The sequence below is a fragment of the Macadamia integrifolia genome, chromosome 4, assembly GCF_013358625.1.
Source record: "Macadamia integrifolia cultivar HAES 741 chromosome 4, SCU_Mint_v3, whole genome shotgun sequence".
NCBI lineage: Eukaryota > Viridiplantae > Streptophyta > Magnoliopsida > Proteales > Proteaceae > Macadamia > Macadamia integrifolia.
The window spans coordinates 2,893,437-2,914,681 of record NC_056560.1 but is presented as its reverse complement, the minus strand read 5'-3'; the positions used below and the strand labels follow the sequence as shown (position 1 = coordinate 2,914,681).

General features: G+C 36.1%; 1 protein-coding gene across 1 annotated transcript in view; it reads right to left on the bottom strand.

The window, feature by feature from the left end:
* Positions 1-3,189: 3,189 nt before the first annotated feature.
* The window catches only part of LOC122077463, a 23,229-nt gene continuing 5,173 nt past the window's right edge, over positions 3,190-21,245 (bottom strand). Inside the window, exons 19-37 of the mRNA XM_042643411.1 lie at positions 12,208-12,295; positions 7,926-8,161; positions 7,395-7,457; positions 7,110-7,199; positions 6,939-6,998; positions 6,751-6,816; positions 6,546-6,611; positions 6,387-6,462; positions 5,663-5,727; positions 5,497-5,589; positions 5,339-5,419; positions 5,161-5,245; positions 5,043-5,089; positions 4,899-4,961; positions 4,350-4,409; positions 4,192-4,245; positions 3,836-3,895; positions 3,615-3,729; positions 3,190-3,508 (exon numbers count right to left, since the gene is read on the bottom strand). Of these exons, the coding sequence (XP_042499345.1) occupies positions 3,375-3,508; positions 3,615-3,729; positions 3,836-3,895; positions 4,192-4,245; positions 4,350-4,409; positions 4,899-4,961; positions 5,043-5,089; positions 5,161-5,245; positions 5,339-5,419; positions 5,497-5,589; positions 5,663-5,727; positions 6,387-6,462; positions 6,546-6,611; positions 6,751-6,816; positions 6,939-6,998; positions 7,110-7,199; positions 7,395-7,457; positions 7,926-8,161; positions 12,208-12,295 (1,602 nt within the window). The 3' untranslated portion in view covers positions 3,190-3,374. The remainder of the gene's footprint in view (positions 3,509-3,614; positions 3,730-3,835; positions 3,896-4,191; positions 4,246-4,349; positions 4,410-4,898; positions 4,962-5,042; positions 5,090-5,160; positions 5,246-5,338; positions 5,420-5,496; positions 5,590-5,662; positions 5,728-6,386; positions 6,463-6,545; positions 6,612-6,750; positions 6,817-6,938; positions 6,999-7,109; positions 7,200-7,394; positions 7,458-7,925; positions 8,162-12,207; positions 12,296-21,245) is intronic.

The window sequence follows — 21,245 nt, the reverse complement described above, 5'->3', positions numbered from 1 at the left end:
AGTTCTTTAAACATATACCAAGAGGAACACATCAATGAAGTGTGATAAAATAGTTTCATACATTAGAGAACAACAAGATCATTTTACATGAAGTGAGATATAAACATAGAAATGCTAACATACCCTACTCCGACGCCTTAGACAAGCTTTTTCTTATATGAAATCTATAATGCAAATGATTATGGCTTAGACATATCTTGAGATTTTTTTTAAAAAAAATTGAAAAAAAAAAAAAAAAAAAAGGAGTGGGGAAGTGTGGAAGCTACTTTTAAGAATTGATAAAGTAGAAGAATGCATAGCTGTAAGCCACTCATTTATTGGGTCATCTTATTATATAAGAGATTCCTTTGTTTTATAATATGAAAACATGTCCTCATTCATGAAGCTTTGCATGATTACGCACTGCCTTGCCTTTGTAATTTCCTTAATAGGAACATACCATAATTTGATTAGTTCTTTAATTTATATTTAATACTATTATATTTAAAGTTAATCTTCTAATAATTACAAATCCAAAGGCAACCTAATTTTTTTTAAGTGTAATGTACGAGAACATCATTACGAATTTACGATGACTCTCTCAAAGGGTACAGACTTTTTTCTTTTTTAAATTTTTTTCTCCTTTATCTTTTCTTTCAAAACTCCATATCATGCTCTTTGTGATGCTGCCTTCTATTTTATTCTTGCTTTTCCTGTGTTTTTTTAATTTTTTATTTTTTTTAATAATATTTTTCCCATGATTCAATTTCCATATAATTTCCATCACATCATATTGGTTGAAGAGAGAATTTCTTCATCAATTGTGATTCGTTATAATTAAACCCTTCAAGTGGTGAAATTTCATCAATATCTTTCATTCACTATCTTTAAGGGTCTAAAATACCCTTCCTAGATTGAATCAAAGCATCATTCAAGTCTTGTGGACTATAAAAAAAAATTTCTCTTCATCATAGGTGAAAGAAAACTCAATTCTTAAGACAACTAAAACGAGATCAGTGCTTCATAATAATAATAATAATAAAATAAACCATGCAAATTTTTTTTACAAATATTTTCATCACTAAAAAAAAATATTCTAGGTCCTCATTCCCTACTCCATGTTGGGATAGATCCAATGCCCATAACCAGTACCACAGTTTTGAAATCTTTGTTAGCCCCTTTAATTGCTATTTTTTGGTGAAGTCTTTTAATTCCTATTATGGCACCGAAAAAAAGTAATACTAATATTATGGCACAGATTAAAGCTCTATGACTCTAATCCAAATATCTTTACATGCCTATGCTGTTTTTATGAGAAGGATTCCAGACAAATTTCTTTTCTCCATCTATCAAGAAAAGAGAGCTTCTCAACCATTGCATAATTATTCTCCACTAAGGAAAGAGGAAGAAGGAACAAGTCCAAGAAGCCTTTACAAGCATGGGGTCTATGAGTCCTTTATAATATAAAGTAACCAATAATTCTGCCATGTCTTTTTCAGCTTTTTCCAGCCTTAATTTTGTTTGTTTTGAGAGCACTGAAAGATCCCCTCAAAAGTATTTTTTTTTTTTTTTTCGACCCTCAAAAATATGTAGAGTGGGGAGAGAAGCATGTTGAAAGGTTAATAGCTATTGTTGTTGTGTTCCTGAATTAAGGTTAGAAACTTTATGAGGTAAAGGTCTTCATGTCAAAGTGGAAAACCACACCAATGAGAGGACGGAGAAGCATTCATTTACTAGGGTTTTCCCTACTTCACATTGTTGAGAAGAAAAGGTTTCAATGTGATCCCCATGGCTCATTATGTGAAAGGGCATGAGAGGAAATTTCCGTTTTCTTCTCAATGTGATCCCCATGGCTCATTATACGAGAGGGCATGAGAAGAAATTCGCACCACGGTTTGACGAATTAGATTGGAGAATCAATCATATTGGATCGGAATTGGCCTTGACGGATCCCAACTCTTAGCCGATACCATATCAATGCGAATGACAGGTAAAACAGTTAAAAAAATGGTTTCTAAATTAAAGCCAAGGGTTATTGAATCGATACCGACCTTGACTGATCCTGTTCCCAATACCAAGCTCTCAAACCTTGATCCCCACTCCAGTCTCCAGTGCTGTGGTGATCTTTTTCACCAACTATATTTTATATTTATGGGAAAGCTTCCCCATGATGACAGTACAATTTTCTACCAATAGGTGTTACGAGTGACAAATTATCCAATAGGTGTCTTACCGACATCAGATGGCAGCCGACTTACCTTCATTGCATCCAATCAATCCAGCCATTTCTCCTTCCTACAGTAGCTGAAAATCCCTCTGTCATCACACCTGGTTAGTGTCTCTGACCACCTCTGCAAACTTAGCACTCAAACCTCAGAACCTGATGGATATGTATGAGAATATGCTTGCAAGTGTATACTCTTATTCCTATTTCCATTCCATAATGGTAATATAGGTAAGAGTCCTAATCCACTTATGAACACAGTAATGCAATCCAATCTACTTTCTTATGTTGATGCGGCAAGATAGGCCACATCAACTAACACAAGATATACTTCTTACAGTCCATTATCAAATGCGCAATTATCTCACAGAAGTGCTCCCTAAGAACAGAAACACCCAGAGGCACTTCTATGAGCCAGAACAACATACCTGCCTTGTTGAAACAGCAGCTTCTCTAGGATTTCATCAATAACACCATTGCATCTGCAATAGATCAAAATAAGGAATAGATCCTAATTTCTTAGTAGTAATTGAGGCTACCAACCACAGATTTGAAGGCATGGAAAGTGGAGAAAGATAGAATGGAGCTGTAAAATGATAATGGCTGGCTTCTCTTGCAACACAAACACTTCAATTGAAACCTGAAAGTAAAAACACTTCCACTAGGACAATATGATTCATTCTGAAATCTCACCAGAATTTAAAAATCATTATCATTCTGACTAGGATCATTTTACCTTTTGACCCCTGCAATTTATTTCCAACCATGTCCCTATCTTTTATAAGATAAGGGTAAAAATGTCATGTGAATTGCCGAGAAGACACATGCGCATGTGACTACAATTTTACCTAATTATCAACATTTAAAAAACCCAATGTCAATCAACAAGAAGTTTAGACTAGTTGATGAAATTACCCTCTTATGTGCAAATAAAAGAAAATGAAGAAGAGGAAAAATCTCCACAAAACTAGGTTCACACATCAAAATGCCCTCATAACAGAGATATTTTCATCATTATAGAACAAGAGAAGGAAAAAGAGTACATTGGTATTTTCTTCAAATTGTACAGCTAGTTAACAGAGTCTCAGTTTTATATTTTCAATAGTTTGAAGGAGGTATGAGAAATCTCAAGAAAAGTTAAAGGGAGGAACTCAGATGCCTGCAAGGAACCTCAACGTTTTACGGAGGAGAATGGATTCATTGAGGCTTGAATTTCTTCTAGTGTTCGCCCTTTGGTCTCTGGTACCAGCTTTGCAACGAATAGGACAGTTAAACCACAAATGCTTGAGAATATGAAGAAAGTTCCTGAAAGAAGTTGTACGGCAAACAAATAATCTCCAAAATCTAGCAAACTCTATGTTGTCTAGAGGTAAGCAAGAAGACGATACTCAGTTAAGCGCGTAGTAATTACCTATAGAGCTCCATTTCATCAAAAAGTTGAAAGCATATGAGACGATCCAAGAACCAAACCAGCTCACTAGTGTGACAAGACTTCCTGCTGCACCCTTCATGTTTATGGGAAATATCTGAAATTTGGGACCAACTTTCAGGTTGAGATCTACGTCAGAAAGCCTATTGTCATTCAAATTTTCCATGAAGGATATGCAAATCAATCACTAATGATTAACATACCTCTGACATAATGACCCATGGTATTCCTCCCATGCCTAGTGAAAATGATCCTGTATACAACTAATAGCAAAAGTGCACAAATCAGCATGGAACTTGGATTCACAAGTCAAGCTGTCAAAAATTTTGTTTGAGTCAACTCAACCAAAGGAGGCATTGCCAATGTGTCATGTCTAGACTGAAACAAACTTGGCCAAATATCTGTCAACTAGTTTCCAAGCTGATAATACTCCTCAGTTGAGTGTGCAAATATTGCTTAGCTGGTTTATTTATAATATATAGCCATAAATAAAATACAAATCCATAAAATATCTGCAGTCACCTATTATAGTAGTAAATAGATGAACAATATACATTACCAGTATCCCAGTAAGCGCCAGTATGGGAGTCAAGTCAGTCCACCACTGATGGTTCTGTCTCATGGAAACTTCTATGGATCAGGAAATGTTGAATTGAAAGACCACAGACAACTCCAATGCCTAAAGTAGCAGCATTTAAAGTCTTGTTTTATACGCACCTGCAAGAGAAATGATGATCCTACAAGGAAGCAACCCAAGCATGTCCCTGCTGCAGAAACCTGCAAGCATTAATGTTCATATAAGCTTCTCTTTCAACAACTATCATTTAGGAGATTTCCTTTGGATTGTTTGTAGACCTCAAGCACAAGGAACCAAGGATTCTGCACATATTTCATGGTTTAGGTGATCACAAAGTGAAGCAACAAGGTAGAAAACCATCTTTAATGCCCAATTCAAAGGTAAGCCTTCCTTGCCTTGTTTTATGGAAGCAGAACCCACAAGAGTCATTCTTCTCAGTTCCTGCTTCTGCATGACTTTTGTAAGCGCTCTTCCACATGGGTGGAGTATAGCATATGCCTCCATTTTTTGGAAAAACTGACTAATGTACATTACCAAGGGTCACTGGGTGACCAAATGGTCTGTCATATGTTATGATCATCCACATAATACCAATCAGAGAACCACCTCTGATGCATAGAACAAATGCATTTGGTTAAGGAGTTGAGGGTCTGACTAAAGCCACAAAGTGTAAAATCCAAGAGTCTTACCATCAAAAGTTTCCTTCGTCCGGATTTATCCATTAATAGTACACCCAATGTGGTCATAGGGATCTGCATTGGAGGATTATATAAGCTAAAGTTCATCAAGCCAATAGCCAGATACAAGTCCAAAATGCAGAGAGAAATGAGGACCTGAACTGCAACCATTGCCATACTCCCAACATTTCCCGAAGAGAAACCTGCAAGTAAACCACAGAAGTCCATATATTTTCCAATGATTTAAGCAATTAAAGGATGAACACCTATTTACCTGCTGACACAAAAATAGCACTTGCATAAAATGCAATTCCATTGACCCCTCCAAATTGTTGTAGCACCATTAGCCCAACTCCAACCTGCAAGAATTTGGCATGACCAATGTCAAGATTAAAAAAAATAGTAAGGAAGACGTAAAACTCTTTCAGCTTAGGATGAACTAGAAGTCTTACAATCAGTGAATGAGCATACTGCCGCTGAAACAAGTCAAACAATCTAGCTTCTGAAATGCGTTGAAGGGTTTCTGTGTACTCCTGCACAACAACAGGGGCATGCCACATTTCTTCTGAAACAATCTCTTTGAATAACATGGAGGTAAACAGTTACATACACGGATCTCAGAAGCTTCTTGAGAAATATCAGCATCCTTTCCTCGAAGACGCTGTAATGCGGCTTCAGATTCCTTCCCTTTCCCAACTTTTGCCTGCAATGCAGGTTGTATTGATCATTTGAGCCTTCGATGTCCCAAGTTTAACATAACATGACATCTAACTAACCAGCCATCTTGGAGACTCCGGAATGAAGGGGAGACCAAAAAGCTGTACTAAGCATGGAATAGTTCCTGCAGAATGCAGATGAATTACATGTTGTCACTTGTATAAAATGCATGCAGCAATGGTCAATATATGGCCAATTCATTGTCTTCGCTTCCTAAGAACTTAGTGATAGCATCAGTAGGTAATCAATGAGGAAAAGTTGATAAAAATGGTTAGATCATATGCTGCGAAGAACAATGACTACACTTGAGGAGGATGAATATGGTGCATGTTGAAGGCTTTAGAAGGAAAAGGGGAGGCCCAAAAGGAATTGGTTGGTATACAGAGGGGAGAAATATTTATGATTTAAGAGGAGATGAGCTGCGAGATTTCATTTGACAGAAAGTTCAAGATTTTCCATCACCACATGTCTCACCCATCTTATCGGTATCTTAAACCCTGTCCGGCTTGGAAGGATTGATGCAGCCAAGCTTAAGTTGTTGAGATAAGACTAAATTTCTAGTTGAGTTAACTAGAGCTCTTCTTCAGAAAATTTGGTAACATTTAATGACCCAGAAGGACATCCTATGAACAGCATCATGGTATAACAGAGCCAATGCAAAGACGTCGAGACCTTTCCCCTCATTGGATAATAAGATTTTGAGTTTTGACTACCACGTAATATTTCTTAGTCATACACCAATTCCAAAAGAAGAAACTACCAATGGGGGCTGATGGAACTTACCAATTAGTGCCAGGGTGTGCCAGGTTATGAATGTTCCAAACAGGTAGGTAAGGGATGCACCAAAACATATCATTAACTACATAGCACAGCAATAAGAAAAAAAATTATTCATGAAGATTATCTAATTTTCGGAAACAAAGAACATGGTATTCACTTTGCCTGATGCACTGTTGTAAATCCTCCTCTAAGATTCTTGGGGGTTATTTCCGCTATGTAGACAGGAACCTGTTTAACCAATTGATCGGCAGCATTCTTATTAGTCACATGGACATGTATTCATGGATTTGTTCATGTATGCTTGAGAAATGACATAGCAAAATGAATGATGCATTAGGCAGAAACAATAAATTGCAGCTGAGCTTACCACATAAGAAAGAAGTCCCATCCCACATCCCACAGACAGCCTTCCGACATAAAGCCACCAAGCATCCTTCCAAATAACATATTCAATATGCATTGAACTTGAATTAATGAACATGAAATGAAAAACCGAACCACCTAGAGATTACATGGATTTACTCACTATCAATCTAGTGGATAAGGTCACCATACCTTTGAGAATGGTATTACAACCCATCCTACAATGCAGAAAATATCTGAGACGCCCATTGCCTGCTTCCAAAGCCCATCCAAATTTATGACTTTTTTTGAGAGTTATATCACCATAACCAAGCTTGCTGGAAGATGATATGAAGAAGCAACAGAATCTGATGATTTACTTACACCTCTTCGACCGATAAGATCTGTGATCCAGCCACTTATGGAGGCACCTACCATAGCTCCAATTGTCAATATTGAACCAAAGACTGAGTACTGCACAATAAAAGATAGCAGACAGAGAAATTTACAAGGATTAGTGAAGAAGACAACAGAACTGCTAGTAGTAGTAGATATGAATATTCTGCATTTAAATCAGCAATCAGAATGCCCTATTGGATGGCAATAGAAGAGCAGGAAATTGAATACTCTAGCTAATGAGAATTTGAACAGAGAAAGATTGTTACAAACCTCTGCAACAGTAAGGTCGAGGTCTTTCATGATTCCATATTGTGCAGGTGATGAAAACCCAACCTGTAGACCAATCAGGAGCTTTGATACGATCAAGATTGCTGACACCACCACCAAATAAAAGAAAGAAAGAAAAAAAAGGCAATAGGAAGATCTTCCAGGACAGTTGTAATGACCTTAACCATCTGATCTATCCAGTAACTCTGGCGGTTATAAAATAGTTAACAGGCAAGAAAACTTTCCTACTTTTCCTCTCCCAGTAATGGCGGTTAGCCGTTTCTAGTTAGCTTCATTCTCTTTCTTGGTAGGAAGGTCCAAAGAGGAGTCTGCTTAAGTGGACCCTATGGCCCAAATGACCAATACAAACCGTCGGACAGGTCCGACAGAAATCAGATTAAGCCTGATGACTGATGAGAGGTTTAGGGTTTAGGGTTTAGGGTTTAGGCAATGAAGATTTCTCCATTGATAGACAACTAGGTTTGTGGGTCAACGAAGTCTCTGCAATTAATCAATTGAACAGATGGGACTTACAGCGGTCCCGAAAACGTAAGAGCCGGAGACGGCAATGAAGGTGGCGAGTATCACAAGGAAAATGGAGGAAGAAGAAGACGACGATGATGATCCCTCCCTCTCAACTCTCTTGAATTCAGAAGGGTCAGCACTACCAACGTAAATTTGGAGCTCTTCTTTTCCGATCAAGGGCTCTGCAACCTTCGATTCCTCGAGCCCTTCTCTTCCCATTTTCATTTTTTCCAGATTTTTCTTTTCTTAAATAAGGAAACAGAGAGACAGACAGGAATACGAAGGCAAGCTCGAAGAGCCGAAGGAAGTGGAGAAGAGACAGAGCAAATGGAAGTTCCTCTTCTACTTCCCCTGTTGATGAATTATTAAATGGATATGAGAAACAGAGAGAGAGAGAGAGAGAGAGAGAGAGAGAGAGAGGAACGAGAAGAAGAAGGGTCAGGTGTCTTTTTCCTTGGGTTGCCTTTGCCCTTTATTTCAGTCTTTTATGCTCATTTCTTTAGTGCTTTGTGTCATTGTCGCGCTTGCAAGTAGATGCACACTGCCCAGCAAGTAATGTCCTCACGTTGCTAATTAAACCAGTGCAATGATTACTGACGAGGCCTGCAAAACTGTTTTATCTTAGTGGTTGATTCTCAATAGGTGAGTCCATGATTACCGAAAAATCATGCAAAACAATTTTATCTTGGAAGCTCATTCGTATCACACCAATGTAATTACTACTAAAAATACTGCCGAAGGTGTTCTATTTTGTTGGCTAACTCATATTGTATTACGTGGTTTTTATGAATTTGGCTCGTCCCTAATTCCTCACTCCAATTCTCATTTAATTCTTCCAAATTTAATCCACACATGTCCCCCAACAGATTCTGACAGCTAATATAACAAAACTACTAACTTTTCTAAAACAAAAAACTGCCTACCTATTTTTCAAAAACCAAATTACTGACCTTTTCAAAACCACTAACATTTCTTAAAACCACCGACTTTTTTTACCACCACTTGCTAAGCTTTTACCAAAACTAACATTCATTAACAGAGAAGGATAGAGGAAGAAGAAAAAGGAGGAGGAGGAGATGTTGGGATTTTTTTCTATAGAATCATATGAATAACCTCATTGATGTTAGTATATAAAAATTATAAATCAATTATAAAAGATTAACCATTGGTGTAATCCCTAAACTAAGAACACACAAACATGTGGATTTATCTCATATATGATAAGAAATGGGAGTAGAAAAATATCTGTATGTAAATTTAGAAGTCCCATAAGTATTGATCACGAATCTTTCTCTCATGTGCTTGAGGATCAATCCCATGAATATTGTAATAAATAACTACACAATGGAATCTCATCCGTTAAGAGCTTCTGCAGCCTTTCACCCACAACTCCTGTGAAGGGAGTCCATGCTTCTAAAATCATGAAGGTATTAAAATGACAGCTACAGGGACCTTTAGCCTCTATTTATAATAGAATCCCTAAAACCCTAATTCATTCCCACAATGGATTGGACTACGAGTTTCCTAATCAAAGTAGAAACTATTATTGCTTGTGCCCAATGGATCAATTGGTATCAGTTAAACCCACATAAAAATTCTAACAATCTTCCACTTGGGCTACATTGATACTGATGTCTTTTCATTAACACCTGGCCAAATAATCCCAAGACTGAACACCACTCAAACAAACTTTGATTCAATCAATAATCTTTACTGTTGAACAACAGTAAAAAATACACCTCAATATACGGTATATAACTATCTAATGTTACAAAGAATAAAAAAACTATAAATACAAATCACCTAGAAACATATATATAAAGAATTGATATCATACATATGATCACATAAAATATATATTTCCTTATAGGTCATTTCCTAATCTAAAGATCAGCCTACCTTGAAAACCTCACAAGTGGTAAACTTTGATATTAATCAACACTTAGGCAAATCGTCATTTTCTTGAATTTATATCTTACTTTGGCAAACCGTCATAGCTAACTATCACTTCCATGAATTTAGGTTAAATACCACCATAAATCACAAACTTTGACAAATCGTCTATGGTTAATCACGACTACTATGGATTTATGTTAAATACCATCATAAATCACAAACTTTGACAAATCACCTGTGATAAACCACCACTTCTTTGGACTTAGGTTAAATACTGTCATAAATCACAGACTTTGGCTAAATACTGTCATACATCACGAATCCTAATGAAATACTGTCAATTACCTTGTATTATTGTCAATTACTTTGGCTAAGCACTGCCAATAAACCTTAGCAGGCACATCTTTTAAACTTTGACTTTTGCCACCATGATATCTTTGGTTAAATAAGATCATAAAACTCCCATTAACCAAGCATATCAAAAACCTCAATAACACCAATGTCAGGAAATATGACTCTTGAACACTTTGTCAATAAACTTGGGTAACATCACTTTCAGGCAAATATTATCTTTACCTTGGGAAACATGCAATTGAACTGAATGTGCCATTTTGGTGGGTTTCACTCATTTCTATTATGTTTTCTACATTTGAGATGAATATATGTACAAAGTATATGTTTTAATGTGTTTCTTACACAACTAGGGATAACACAAACAAATGAAGCATAAATGTATATAAATAATTTAGAAAACAAAATTTAAGACAAAGACATTCAAAAATTACTCCAAAATCATTATAAACTTAATAGGGCAACAAAATTGTTTCTATTTCCCTTCAATTGTGCTTTGATCAGCAACAATAGCTGTTTGGGTTCCCTGAGAGCTAAAACTAGATCAAGTAACCCAAAAATCTCATGTATGAAACATGAAATAATCGGGCTATAAAATATAATACGTCAAACTAGCAAATAAATTATACAAGAGTCACAACCGTAACTACATTCCTCTCATTTGGGCTAAGAATGCATTGATCATCTTGTAAATCCAAATTTACTATAAAAAATACAATTACTTTTATCATCTATGGACTTAGAAACCTCTAGGTTACAGTCCTTTTCATACATGTATTTTCTTTAACTTGTGTGACATCACCTTTGGGCAAATGTCATTAACTTTGCTGCGCTTAAAAAAACTATGAAAGAATAGGATGTGCCACTTTGGTAGATTCCACCCAATCTTTTCATAGCTTCATAGAAATGTACTGTGCAACATAAAATGTGCGGAAGCTCACACTTAGTTTAATTCTAACATATTTATCCATTATAGAGTGTTTCAAACAAAACATACAAGTACAAAATGACATGAATATAAATTTACTATATATTTCAGTCATAAATAATTTTTTAATATTATGATAATAATAAATCAATGCAAAACTTAAAATCATTCTTTTGTGTGAAAAATAATATAATACACTGAATTTATCCTCCCACTAGCAGCCTATTATGCCGAATTTATCCTCTCACTGGTCGAACCACATAAAACACTTTAAAATCCATAAGTTTATCCTCTCATTTTGTTCGACCAGTCATAAATTAATCCATTTATTGAAAAACACAATTCGTTAAATGTAACATACATATAAACTTGTTCACATAAGCCCAAAAACAAAAGAAAATCAAACATTTTTTTTATTAATTAATATTCATAAATAGGTTTTCAAAGAATAATGGCAGTGTTTAAGAACTTGGTATTGGATTGATCAAAATCGATACTAATCCTAACCCAACCAATCCGAATTGATCCAATCGAAATATAAAAATAACACATTAAATAAACTTATAACCTATAGTCATAGTCATAAAACACTTATCCACCATATTGCCATTGATCAACTGTCCAATACCTTTTAGGGTAAAAATCTTTGTTTTAAAAACATAATACCAAACTATTGATTTGGTTTTCCTAGTATAGAAAACTAGGTCTTTGAGACATATATAGACCTCTATATTCTTAAGTCACTTTTAAAGACATTCAATTTAATGGTTCAATTCAAGGAAGAATAATCCATTCAATATATAATTAATGCATGTAACATCAATAAAATTAAAATCAATATTACATTACTAACCATTAAACATAACCAGAGTGTCAACTGAATTACATTCTCAACCTTTGAGTCTAGAATGCACTGGTCCACTAAAAAACTACAATGACTATGGAAGCTCTTCAACTTCAAAAATTACTGCCACCTTTGGATGAATAGCAATTTCTAGGTTAAGGTCTGCCTAGAGTACACTTGCATTTATGCTTATCTTTGATAAAGTCTCCTTTGGATAAGCATTACCTAATTCTTGCCAATAATTTTCTATGTCTTTGAAAATAAGACAAAACCTTTGAGTTGCAAACCCATTGCTGTAATCTTAGATTTTACGACTTTAGTGGGATCTATCCATTCCACTGCAATAGATTGCAACTGCACCTAACAGCTTAAATTTGTGGGTTAATTAAACATGAACTAAATATCATTTTACATATTAAAAAACAAGCATGTAACTATTAGCAAAATAAATATTACAATGTTCAATTATCAATTACTTCAAGAGTGTCAATCGGAACTACATTCCTGACCTTTAGGTCTGAAACATACTGGTCCACTCAAGTTTCTGTTATTACTGCGAGACTTCTTCTAACTTTCGAAAAATACTGTCATCTTTGGATGAACAACATCCTCTAGGTTGAAAAATCCCTTTCACTTGCTTTAAATTTCACTTCTCTTTGATAATGTCACTTTTTGGTGAACATTAGCAACTTTGTTACCAACTATCATTCTATGTATTTTCAAACAAATAAGACCTTTGATTTATATTCTATTACAATAAGACTGAATTTTACCACTTTGGTGGATTTTATCCAACTTCACTGCAATAATCTACAAATTCATTCCGGCAGCTAAAAGTGGGATTGTTTAGGCACGAACAAAAAAAAATGCATATATATAAACAACGGTATGGTCTATTATTAGCCAATAAATAAGTTCATATGCTGATATACAAGTAATGTATAGGTTGATTTTCTTTCATTTCTTCCAATTAAGAGGAAAAATTATGAAGAATCATAAAACTCCCATACTTGTAATTTATACAAAACAAACCATAAAAGTTGACCAAAACTAAGCTCATAATATATTAAAACGAAGAGCATGAAAAACTAGACTCAACACAAAAAATCAAGGTAAAAAATTCCTCACCATTTGCTCGTACAAGCCATTTGAAGTTGCAAAAAAATGGGTCAAAATCAATCTGGTTTGCCCAAACCAACCAGTTCGGTCTAATTGAACCAATTGGTTCGACCCAAGTGGTCCAACCTAATTTGGCCTAAGTGGTCAAACCCGGTTCGGGCATATCAACATCGGTTCTTTTCGGATCATAAACCATTGACAACCCCATTGGTGTTAGAATACAAAAATCATAAACCAATCATAAAATTTTAACCATGGATGTAGTCCCTAAATGAAGAACACACAAACGTATGGATTTACCCCATATATGATAAATCAATGGGAGTAGAAGAATACCTGTGTGTAAGTTGGATCATTAACTTCTATTTATAATAGAATCCCTAAAACCCTAATTCATTCCCACAATGGATTGAGTTAGGAGTTTCCTAATCAGAGTGGGTCTATTATTACTTGAGATCAATGGATCAATCGGTATCAATTAAGCCCCACATAAAAATCCTAACAAAAGACGTAGAGGAAGAAGGAAATGTGGAGGGAGAAGAAATGCAGTGGTGAGAAGCCATTCAATTTGGTAATCTGTGTCAATGTGAAAGAAATGCTTGATGATGCGCTCGAGGACTCCCTGTGCAGCAGAAACCAGGCATCGCCTATTGAGCCGCTCCGCTAAAGACAAACAATGAGTCATGTGTTCTTCAGCCAGTGATGATGGATTTAAGCTCAGAGGTTCAGCATGGAGAGGATATGTAGTTAATGTTCTTCTGGGTCGATTGTTGTCATTGCAGAAGAATACATACATAGACGAGGCCTCTTTGTGTTGGTGAGGTGGCCATTCAGCCTCATCATGGAATTACTGTGACAACGGTTATAAGAGTGATAACGGTCACAAGAAGGAGAAATTTGGGGGCGATTCCGTTGATTGGAAAAGAGCCGTTATTCAACGGATCTATTGGCTCTATAAAAGAGCTGGAAAATATACGATGTTGATCAATAAGTTGGAGCCCCAAAAATCTTGTGCTATCTCCGGTTTTGACTCTTCTCTTCTGTCTCCATAGTACTACAATGGTATCAGAGCTAAGGACGATCAACAATGTTGAACGATGCCACGGCAATGGGGAATCGTACAACTTCACCGCAAGATCTGATAGACTGGCTAGGTCTTGAGTTTGCCCAGTTCGGCACAGGGTGATATTGGGGAGTGGAACTGGCGTTTCAGTGCCTGGAAGGTCTGGGGAAGACAGAGGTCGTGTATTCTTGGGGTCACGCCATCGATCCCACCTACCAACAGACCGACTGCTCCGTCACTGGAAAGGATGCCACGGCCGGCGCTGGTCTACAAAAGCTACAACTCCTCTTCGAAAAGAGAAACCGGTGCTTCCAGATGCAGAAATCAGATCTGAAGAATCGGTAGATCTAGATGCAAAAATCACTTTGGACACTCATCGAGAGGCAATCCTGGTCGCCGAGTGCACCTGCACTTTCCTCTTTGTCTTTACCGGAGTCGGTACTGTCATGACTGTCGATCTATCCTCTACTGGATCGATCAGTTGCTAGCATCTTCTTGCTTCTCCCGCTATTGTGAACGTAGTCTCATCGTCGCCGACCGTCACTGCCGATCGTCGTCTTTATGTTAGGTCGGTACAATGTTTTGTTTTCCAGACACGCCAGAGGTAAGTTATTTGTTTTTTTTTCATCCTCACCAGCACCGGTCACTGCCGACAAGTTGCTGCCGACAGGTAAGTGCAACTCAAGATATTTTTTTAATTTATCCTCACATCTGCCGTATAAGTCACAGTGCTTTATTGTTTTTGAATGTGAGGATATTATTTGTTTAATATAATAGTCTCTGAATTCTGAATTGGTTTATAAAAAATATTAATCTATTTATTATTTTAATCACATGGTGACCTTTAATTATCATTATAGAGGGCCACTTACAATTTATAATTATATAATATTGTTTGTTACTTATATAATATTAAATATGCATGATCACATGGGTTCACTTGCTATTGTATTGTTTGTTGTTTATACAATATTATTATAAATATTATAATGGTCCGGTAACTTGTCTTATATGAACCATTATGATTGTAAAAATTACAATCATAGTGGTGCTATTTGTACTAGTTCGGTCATATATATATAACAATGTTTGTCCACTTACAATTTCATCTAAATATTTTATTATTATTATTAATTTTAAATAATATTGAATATGCTGCTATCAGAGTTTTATATATAAAGTGGAGACGCACTTCTAATGTTCTTCACATGCATAAGTGGTTGCATTCAAGATATTGAATGGCAATCTTATTTTGAATTCCTGTTTTTTGTTATCACCTTGGCACTATAATGTCCGTATTATAGGTTGATATGTTTTGGAATTGTGAAGATATTGTGTATTAAGAGTTTACATGTTGAATGTATTCTTGTTATGTTTTATATGTTCTAGAGATCATGGATCTTATTAAAAATGATCTTATAGCCCATAATAGGTCTCTGATGTATTTGCTTTTGGATTATTCAATCCAAAAGGAAAGTGTCAAACCTTTTGGTTTTTTAAGCATATTCATAAATTTCATGGAGTATATATATATGTTAAAGGTTTGATGAGTTGGTTTGAGTCATTTACGTGACACCACCTTCATGGGCTTTATGGATTGGCAATTATTTTCCATTATAGTACTTTGAGTCAAGGTAGACTCTTATTATGGGAATGTACTATGTTTTGGTCTATGTTTTGGTCGATGATCACCTCTAGCCATAGTTTTGGTTTGGCGGGAAAAATATTTGTATTCTATACTAACTAGAGATGGTGGAAAAATACTCAGTCATGATTGAGGTTAGATTGGACTTGATATCCGTTAGAACCATATGACGTGATTGCTTGATAGTCTATTCAAGTGGACCAATTGTTAGACCACATGATCTTGGTATGCCAATGATAATATATCGATGCAATCATTTTATTAAATGTTATTTTTTCTTGCATCATTTTTAGTGATAATATATGCTCAATGGAATTGTTTGGAACTTATTGATATATTTAGTTGGTAATCTCATATCATCTGTCCGAGTTTATTTTGTCTACTTTTAGCAAGACAAGCTTTGTAGTCTAATATATTGGATATATATTAGCTTTTCATTACAAGTGGTATTGGAAGTATCAAAGTTAATGATGGGTCATGTTATGTATCATTTTTGGTAAATGATCATTGTTAGCTATGTTATTGGATTTACCATTGGATTTTTGGTAAATGATCATTTGTTCACCTAGTGAATCAATGGAAGGTCTGACATGAAATATGTCTTGATGCATATGACTTTAGTGTTAAGTCAGAAATTAATCATATTCGTTAATAAAACATCCAATTGACTTATGGACTTCCAATGCCGGTTAAGTTTTTTTCGATGTCGAAAATGAGTTAATCGACATGTTACTAAAAGTTGACAAAATGACTTTGGACATCAGGAAAAGGCTGGAAATCAATGCAATCTTTGTATTGGAATTTTTTTTAAAAGCTTAGTTATTATGGTTGTTCAAGCAAAATGAGCCTGACGATCCGATTTTTGTACGGATCTTGTGGATTATGCTTAAAGTTTTATTTTTGTGCATTTGCATGGGATTATTTATGATATGAGATCTGAAATTGATAATATGCAATGGAAGGTGGTTGGGATTTGAAATTATGCTGACATATAGAACTTTGATTTCGGAAAAGCCCAACATTATGGAGTGTTTTTTCCATGGATTTAATGTTATTGCATGATTAGATTAAACCTTATGAATTAGGGGAAAGGTTCCATGTGAACGGCACTTGCACATGGATTAGTCGTGATGCGGAATTTCTAGAGAAACTAGAAGAGGAACCGTTGTAGGAGGATATAGAACCCCTGCATGTCATTGACAATGACTACGATGTTGACCATCAAGAGGAACCAAGAATTTTTTTTCTATCAAGGAATCCCAAGCTCTTGAAGATCAAGTTGATCATCAAGGACATGACCTGGAGCCGAGGGTAAGTGGGAGTAAAAGAAATAGAGTACCCCCAACTTATTTAGATGACTATTACCTTTAATTATGTCAATCATCTTGTCATACAATTGACACAGATGTGGAAGAAGTAGTCGATCCCATAACCTATAGTGAAGCGATGAAATCGCGAGAATTAGGTGAATGGTGGAATGCCATATGGGAGGAAATTGTTTTTATGAAAACTTATGACCTACAAGAGGTAGAAATTTCATAGTTTGAAATGTGTACAAAGAAGATGGGTCTGTTGATAAATTCGAGGCAAAGTTAGTTGCAAAAGGATATACACAGAAAGATAGGAATAAAACTACTAGGATATTTATTTATCGGTAGGGAAATTTGCCTCTATTAGATTGTTTTTGACACTTGATGAACATCTGGGCTTAGAGTTGTTCCAAATGGATGTCAAAAATGCTTTTCTCAATGGTGAGTTGGAAGAAATTATACACTTATGCGACAACCTAAAGGTTTTCGGGGAATGGGACAGGAAAATATTGTATATTCGTATATACTTTGTCCTAATGTTCATGGTATTTAAATGATCCTTTAATTAGGATTCATAGTTGTCAAATTGGACAACTGTATATATATTTTGAAGAGTGGGAGTAGCTGGAAATGACTTGGAGAGAACCAAGTACGAACTTAGTAACTGATTTGAAATGAAGGATATGGGGGAAGCATCCTATATTCTAGGAATTCAAATCATTAGAGACCGAACACAACGTAGATTGTGTTTGAGTCAAGAAAAATACTTGAACTCTGTATTGAAAAGATTCGGGATACAGAATTGCAATCCCTCTTCAACTCCAATAGTATTGGGAAAGACTTTATCAAAAAGTCAATGTCCTCAAGAAGGACAGGAAAAGTTGAATGTACCTTATGCTCAAGCAGTAGGTAGTTTGTTGTACGCAATGTTGTGTACACGACCGGATTTGGCCTATCCAGTCTGTTTGGTAAGTAGATACCAAAGCAATCCTGGCACTACCCATTGGGAAGCTGTGAAAAGGATTATGATATATATTAAAGGAACTAAACACTTGAAATTGTGTTTTCAAGCGGAAAAGCTTGAGGTTATTGGATACTCTGATGATGACTTCGGAGGTGATAGAGATGACTCTAAGTCCACCTCTGGTTATGTGTTTATATATGGAGGTGCAATAGTTTCTTGGGGTAGCAAGAAACAAGGGTGTGTTGCTAGGCACACACTGGAAGCTGAGGTTGTTACTCATGCAGTCTAGATAAGACATTTGCTAAATAAATTTGGGCTGGATCTTGTAATTAGACCAGTGGAAATAAATTTGGGCTGGATCTTGTAATAGACCAGTGGAAATAAATTTGGGCTGGATCTTGTAATTAGACCAGTGGAAATAAATTTGGGCTGGATCTTGTAATTAGACCAGTGGAAATAAATTTGGGCTGGATCTTGTAATTAGACCAGTGGAAATAAATTTGGGCTGGATCTTGTAATTAGACCAGTGGAAATAAATTTGGGCTGGATCTTGTAATTAGACCAGTGGAAATAAATTTGGGCTGGATCTTGTAAATGGACCAGTGAAAATATTCTGTGATAATCAAGCCGTAATAACTCGAAGGGGAAACATATAGAAATATGTAGTGGCACTATATTCGAGATATAGTAGGAAAAGGTGAAATTAAAGTAACCTATATACCTACAAGTGATATGGTAGCCGATCCCCTCACAAAGGGAGTTCGTGCGGAAGCTTACATTAAGCATGTAAATTTAATGGGACTTAGAACAGTCTAAGTCTGGAACAGGAACTGAATGTTCCTCATCATGACCATGTTTTTATTGTTCCTGGATATGGGAACGGAAATGGAAATGGAAATGGAAATGTCGAAATAGATGTTCTTGGAAATTAGAACTCTAAATGGAATTTTCATTAAGGTAATGGAAATAATTCCTGGAAATAGGAATGGAAATGGTTCCTGGAAATGTCATGACGAATGTTCCCGGAAATGGGAACTTGTAATGTGAAAGTAATTCCTGAAAATTGGGAATGTAAATGGAATTTGAACTATATGTTCGGAATAAATAGTGGACTTAGATCTCTAAGTTTGGAATAGGAACTAAAGTTCCTTATCATGACAATGTTTTTTTTAATTTCTGAAAATGGGAGCGGAAATTGAAATATCATGATAGATTGTTCCTAGAAATAGGAACGGATATCTAGGAACGGAAATGAAAATATCATCATGATCCTGGAAATTGAGAAACATGAATGGAATTTTTTCATAATGTTGGTTCTTAAAAATGAGAACGGAAAATGTGAATTCGGTCAGAATGGCCAAGTGGGAGATGTTGGTGAGGTGGCCATTCAGCCTCATCATGGAATTACTGTGACAACGGTTATAAGAGTGATAACGGTCACAAGAAGGAGAAATTTGGGGGCGATTCCGTTGATTGGAAAAGAGCCGTTATTCAACGGATCTATTGGCTCTATAAAAGAGCTGGAAAATATACGATGTTGATCAATAAGTTGGAGCCCCAAAAATCTTGTGCTATCTCCGGTTTTGACTCTTCTCTTCTGTCTCCATAGTACTACACTTTGATGTCATCTTTGATCATTACTGCCCCAAAGAATTTGCCGAAGCTTAGTGGAACGTTCAAACATTACTGCCAAAAATTCCAATTGAGAGAATCAAGGAATTCATAAAACTGAGAATATGGAAGGGTGGAGCAGAGATACACAGAAACATAGAACCAGGAAGATAAGGTTTCAAGTAAACAAAGAATAGTGAATAACTCCTGCAACTCCTCTTAAGGATACATGTGTTCGAGCCAAAGATGGAAGAAATCCATCCCAAGCTCCACAAAAACTAATAAGCTCTGGAACTGGACTTGGAGAGTCAAAGTTCCACTGTAAATGTATAAGCACGACCTCGCCCTTCCTCCTCCGTTTTCTGTTAGTATGTGGTCTGCAACCCCATCACCGGTGTGGAAGGCGATTAGGAATTGTCAAGCCCCCACCCGGCCAACCCCCCCGGGCCCGGCCCTAAGGTTCGTTACGTCGTTCCCTCTTGTGGCAGGTTTGTGCCGATGGGCTTGTCAAGGGAGAGGGCTTCGCCAGCCGCCAAGTCCCGATTGATCAACGTTGGCTCCGGTATGGTGCGGGTTCAGAAACTGCGGAACACATCATTTCGCAAGATGAGGCTTTCAACATTTTAAATATATTGGTGATCACCCTTTCTCATATCATTTAATCGGTTCTCACCCTTACAGCATTTCTTCACCCTCTTTGTTTCCTTCTTCCTCTGCATCTTCCTTCTCTTCTTCTTCTCTCTCTTCGGTTCCTTCTTCTTCCTCTGCGTTTCCTATCCTTACCTGTTAGTGAATGATACTTTCGATAAAAGCTGAGCGAGTAGTGGTAGAAAAGTTGGTTGTTTTAGAAAATGTTAGTGGTCTTTAAAAATGTGAATAGTTTGGTTTTTGAAAAAGGGAGGCAGTTTTTGGATTTTGAAAATTTAAGTAGTTTTGTTATATTAAGTTGGATTTTTTGGAAGACATGTGTCGCTAGATTAAGTAGAATTTGATGAAAATTGAAGAGGTAGAAATTGGAGACGAGCCAAATCTGATTTTTATATCTAGTCTAATGGAGAGTAACCAATGGAACCACTCAGCCCTCCAATCTTTCCTAAAAGTTCAAAGCTTGTGATTGTATTAAGTATGCTCTACAAAGTTCATGATGATGTGAAAGCTCTCCTATGTTTTAAGTTGTGTTGCTGAATCATCAAGCCATTAAAAGACCTCGAGAATTTTTAATCTCTTAACATTCTATTATTACTTTAGGACGAAAAAAGAAAAAGAAACATAGACTACTAAATCATGTTAAGCCTAATGAGCCTTAATACCTGACAGACCCTTTTTGTAATGAAACCTTACAGATCCTTTGTTCTTACATTTTTAGCCATTTGCAAGAGGTCAAGTGTCCACCAACCCAAGCAAAAATGTGGGGGAGAAGGTTATAAGGCAACTCTTTACCATACTTTTTGCATGCTATGTTCATCAACTGAAACTTAAAACTGTTCTCTTTTTGGTTTTTCCAAGTAACCACTAATCAGTAGGATTCACCCTTTCCCTCCATTAGGAGAATAAAATTACCTACTATACATTCTAATGAAAAAAAAAAAAAAAAAAAA